Raw genomic sequence first — 4,557 nt, 5'->3', positions numbered from 1 at the left:
CATCTAATTCAGACATCATTAATGTATTGAAATTAGATTAAATCAATAAATGAATTAAAACTGTTCAACGTGAACCTTCGTGTAAATATCAATTTTGAAAGCTCAAACCATTATCAAATTGGATGAAACTTTGTAGAGATGATCTTAAATAATATACATACATATTGAATTGCTTATGGCGAAAAAATTTAACCGAAAAATGTGTTAAAAGTTAAACTTTACTCTGTAATTTCAGAATGAAATTTCATTCCGGATAAAAATTGTATATATATATATATATTCTAAAGAATTATTTGTAATGTGGCGTTTCTTGTCAACTCCTGACTTGGATAATAAGATATAATAATTCTAGAGCGACCCATATCCATTGTGATCGACCCGGATCCACCCCAGTGAACCTCCTCAAAACCCCAACTTCCAAAACCCTCGAGAAACCTCTCTCTCTTGTTCTGGGTTCGCAAGCCCTAAAACCCTAATCGATTTGAACATGGAAGACTACACTCTCGTGGTTCGGAAGCCCTGCTTTGGCCTCCCTACTGCTTGCCCTTCATGCCTCCCTGTCTTCTTCTACCTCAAATTCGCCAACCTCCCTTTTCAATTGGACTACAATCTCACCTACCCTGATTCTGGTAACTTCCATTGGGCTTTAATTTCTCTTCAAGTTTCAATCTTTATGCTGATCTTTGGGTTTTTCATTCAACTTAATTAAACATGTGACTGATACATTAGTGGGTTCGATTCAGGATTCAGTTTTAATGTAATTAGGAATGTGCAATGTGATTATCACTTAGCAAAATTATGTTGCGTATCGAGTATAGTTGTATTTTGAGATATGGATATGAGTGTGATAGAACAATAGGATCAATGGAATCAGTGTGTTATTGATTGTGGTGTATTTTTGTGTTGGGTCGTAGATAAGATTCCCTATGTGGAATTGGGTGAGGACTACGTGGCGTATAATAATGAGAAGAGCGGTGTCATTGAGAGACTGAAAGAAGATGGCATTGCGGATTTGGACAGTGAATTTGAGGGGGTCTCGGAATGGATATCGATGAAGGCAATGGTTAACTCTTGGCTTGGTGATGCGCTCAAGTACGAGCTCTGGGTGGGAACCGATGGAGCTGCTGCACAAAGTATATATAGCTCGAATCTACCGTGGCCTATAGGGAAAGTTTTGTTCTTGAAGCAAGTTTACAATGTAAAGCAGCAATTTGGGATTACTAGCGACAATGCTGATGAAATCGAACACCAGGTCCTTTATTTCCACTGGTCTTAGACCATCCCCTTCTTTCTTCTTTCTCCGTCTCTGCCTTTCTTTCTGTTCTATTGTATGAAAAGCATGTTGTTATGTGTATATGAAAATTATGTTGTTATGTTTCTCTGAAAATTGAAAATTTTAATGGACAGATATACAAGAGAGCCAGCATGGTGTTTGGAGCTCTGTCTAGTAGACTGGCGGATCAGATGTTTCTGTATGAAAACAGGTGATTTTCTGAGTCTCTTATACTCTTGTTCATTTACAATGAAGCCTGTGGACAAGTCTTCAACTTCTTCATTTTGTAACATACTTTTAAAGTGAGCTGGAAACTAATACAACCTGCTGTGTATTTTTACCTGCACCAGGCCATCGAGTTTGGATGCTGTCTTTCTGAGCCAGGCGCTCATTACTCTTCAAGCATTACCAGTAAGTCAACTAACATAAAATCTCCGTTGTTTAATTGGATCAATTTGAAACTTTGAATTCATGGTAAACGAGTTGCCTGCTAAAATTTTAGACTTCATTGTAGCATCAGTAAGGTGCATAACTGAGAGTATCAAATGAATTGAAAAACTAGGGTTGAAATATTTTTATCTGTCGTGGATGTTTTTTTGAGACTATAGGATCAGGTTATTTGTATATATGACACAGTTTTAGCTGACAATAAGCTTTCTGGAATGACACTCAGATGTCATTCATAACAGAACTTGACCCAATCTGCTGTTAAATTTGAAGTGTAATATTCAAAGCAACATTTCGTACAGATGATGTCATTTATAACTTTGTTAATTGTTCATTGGCTGAAATAATACATGTTGTCCCCTTTTATTCCTGTGGATTTTTAATAGCTCCTACTTTTCAAGACCTGCTTTGATGTTTCCCATACCATGTTTTAATGTGAGATTGATGCAGGACAAGCAGACAAGAATTGTAGGCTAGGGTTTGTATAAGTACTTGGACTGATAGGGGAATTAGAATATGGGTAAGCACCACACCAGTAGGGTTTCTAGGCATCACACCAGAGGTTTTAGGCATCACACTTCAGGTTAGGCTGCATCACACAAACGGGAAGAGAAGCAAAAACTTTCAATTCTTATAAACTCAAATCTGGATACAAAGGACTACAAATGTCTCAATATATAGAGACCAAGATCTAGAATACTCAGATATATCCTAATAAGAATCTTAAAGATATAATAATCAGAATAGTAAAAGCCTAGATTTCTTTGAACTTATTTCGAAATCTGGGCTTAAAATAATCTGCTTCTATTCTTCATCAGAGATTGTGAGACATGCTTACCACATTTCATTGTGGTGACTGGTCCTGATTTTGTATGTCAAGGTTATGATATCACAAAAAATTGTGGGCAAAAATTTGGAGAAATAAAAAAACTGAAACCCATAAGCCAAATTTCTAAGCCAATTTTTTTTCTTGGGATTTGGTTTAAATGCTGGGAGTGAATTTAGCTATGGATTTGGCTTTTAAACCTATGGTGGGAGTTGGTCTAAAGAATGATTTCAATCCTATATTAGATATTTTATTTTTATTTTCTGAAGGCATGTGTAGTTGTTATTTCTTTTTTCATTTTTTTGTTATGCTGTTATTTTTCCTTTTTCAATTTACTTGGGAGTATCTTCACGCTGCTTTCAATCATATGCTTTTAGGAAACATCAATTCTGCGAAGCAAGTTCTTAGAACATGAGAACCTTGTTGGGTATGCCAGTAGGATAAAGATGGAGTTAATTGATGCAGGAACATCATCTTCCGTCCCAAACTTCCATGCAAACCCTTCATCATCGGCTCCGAGAGGAGGTCCTTCAAACTGGCGTGAGATACTTTCATACACTTACCATTCAAGTCTTATATATCTTTAAGTTATCTTGGATAGTATATAATTCTTAATTTATTAAGCGCCTATGCCGAATAAGGTCATTACCCCCTAGTTTTATTTATATGTGATTTGACAGTAAAGTTGGTCTTGACCACTAGCAGATCGTGTCTTATTTTCTTTAAAAAAACATACATATTTTCTCTAGAAAACATGTGACTAACTGTGTATACAAAAGCTACTAGTATGAGAAGGCTCTATTAGGCATCTCTGCATTTTGTAATTTTGGATCATGTGGATACCTGCTTTCTTGCACACTTGATGAAAGACATAACTAGTAGGGACATGAAGTGTGTCTAAAAGATACATTGGTAATGAGAGGCAAGTCATTGACTGTTAGAACTTAGCATGCATTTTTGTTTTAAATTGAACCCTTAAATGCTTATGTGATTCAAGTTTATTTAATTATTGGAGCAAGATTATCTTAGATCAGGGTCACCTTCTTTGTAACTTAACTAAAAAAATCTTCTGTTATGCTTATTTTATTGATCAGGTTCTAGACCCAAGACCAAACCCAAAAGGGAAAAAACAAAGGAGGAGAAAGATTTTAAGAGAAGGGCCAAATATTTTTTGGCAGCGCAGCTGGTTTCAGTTGTAGTTTTTGTCACTCTCATGAGTCAAGTTGATGGACTTGAAGATGAGCTTGATTATGATGCTGAAGGCTTCGATCTCGATGAATAGAAACAAGGTTTTTATCATCCTTTTGTCTGATTTGTAATCTCTACACCAGCATTTTTGCCCAATAGCATGATGTTTGATGAGGATAAGTTCCCCTATAATCCTTTTCTTTCATTTTTGTAGTTTGGTGAGGTTAGAAATTGGGAAAATAAACACCATTTACAGTGTATGATTTATTGAGAACATTCAAGTTAGAAACCTAGAAATGAGGGTTGAAAGATATACATTTCATTTGATATAACATAACATTATATCTTTCATAGCAAGCTTACACTCTGGTGTAAATTTTGTTCAATGTGAATATGATTCAAATATGATGAATTTCAGCCCTCTGGATTTTGGGATGTGAATAGGGTTGAACTGCAGTACACTTCAGAGATTATCACTTTTTAGTTTTTACTTTTGAACACCGGTGAGATTTATTCAATATGAGGACCATACAAGAGGCCTCCGACAGGGAGACCCCCTCTCACCCTACCTCTTCTTACTAGTGGGGGAAGTTCTATCTCCTAATATTGCGGAGGATGTGAACAAGAACCAGTTACAAGGCATTAAGCTAAGTCCCTCATGTCCGGGACTTTCCCACCTCATGTTTGTTGATGACACTTAATCTTCACCAAAGCCACCTCTAGTAATTGTATGGTTCTTCGAAGGGTTCTGGACTCTTATTGCGGAGCCTTTGGCCAATCTATCAATTTTAGCAAGTCTTCGATCCATTTTTCCCCAAAAACG

At 36.3% G+C, this 4,557-nt stretch overlaps 1 protein-coding gene across 1 annotated transcript; it reads left to right on the top strand.

The window, feature by feature from the left end:
• Nucleotides 1–383: 383 nt before the first annotated feature.
• Nucleotides 384–4,146, top strand: LOC126790906 (mitochondrial outer membrane import complex protein METAXIN). The gene is made up of 6 exons (XM_050517278.1): nt 384–629; nt 915–1,252; nt 1,408–1,484; nt 1,624–1,684; nt 2,924–3,086; nt 3,641–4,146. Exons 1-6 carry the CDS (start codon nt 488–490, stop codon nt 3,826–3,828), a joined length of 969 nt encoding a protein of 322 aa, XP_050373235.1. The 5' UTR covers nt 384–487; the 3' UTR covers nt 3,829–4,146.
• The last annotated feature ends 411 nt before the right edge of the window (nt 4,147–4,557 follow it).

This window comes from Argentina anserina, chromosome 4 (genome assembly GCF_933775445.1).
Source record: "Argentina anserina chromosome 4, drPotAnse1.1, whole genome shotgun sequence".
NCBI lineage: Eukaryota > Viridiplantae > Streptophyta > Magnoliopsida > Rosales > Rosaceae > Argentina > Argentina anserina.
The sequence above is the reverse complement of the archived record's forward strand: the minus strand, read 5'-3'. Positions and strand labels throughout refer to the sequence as shown.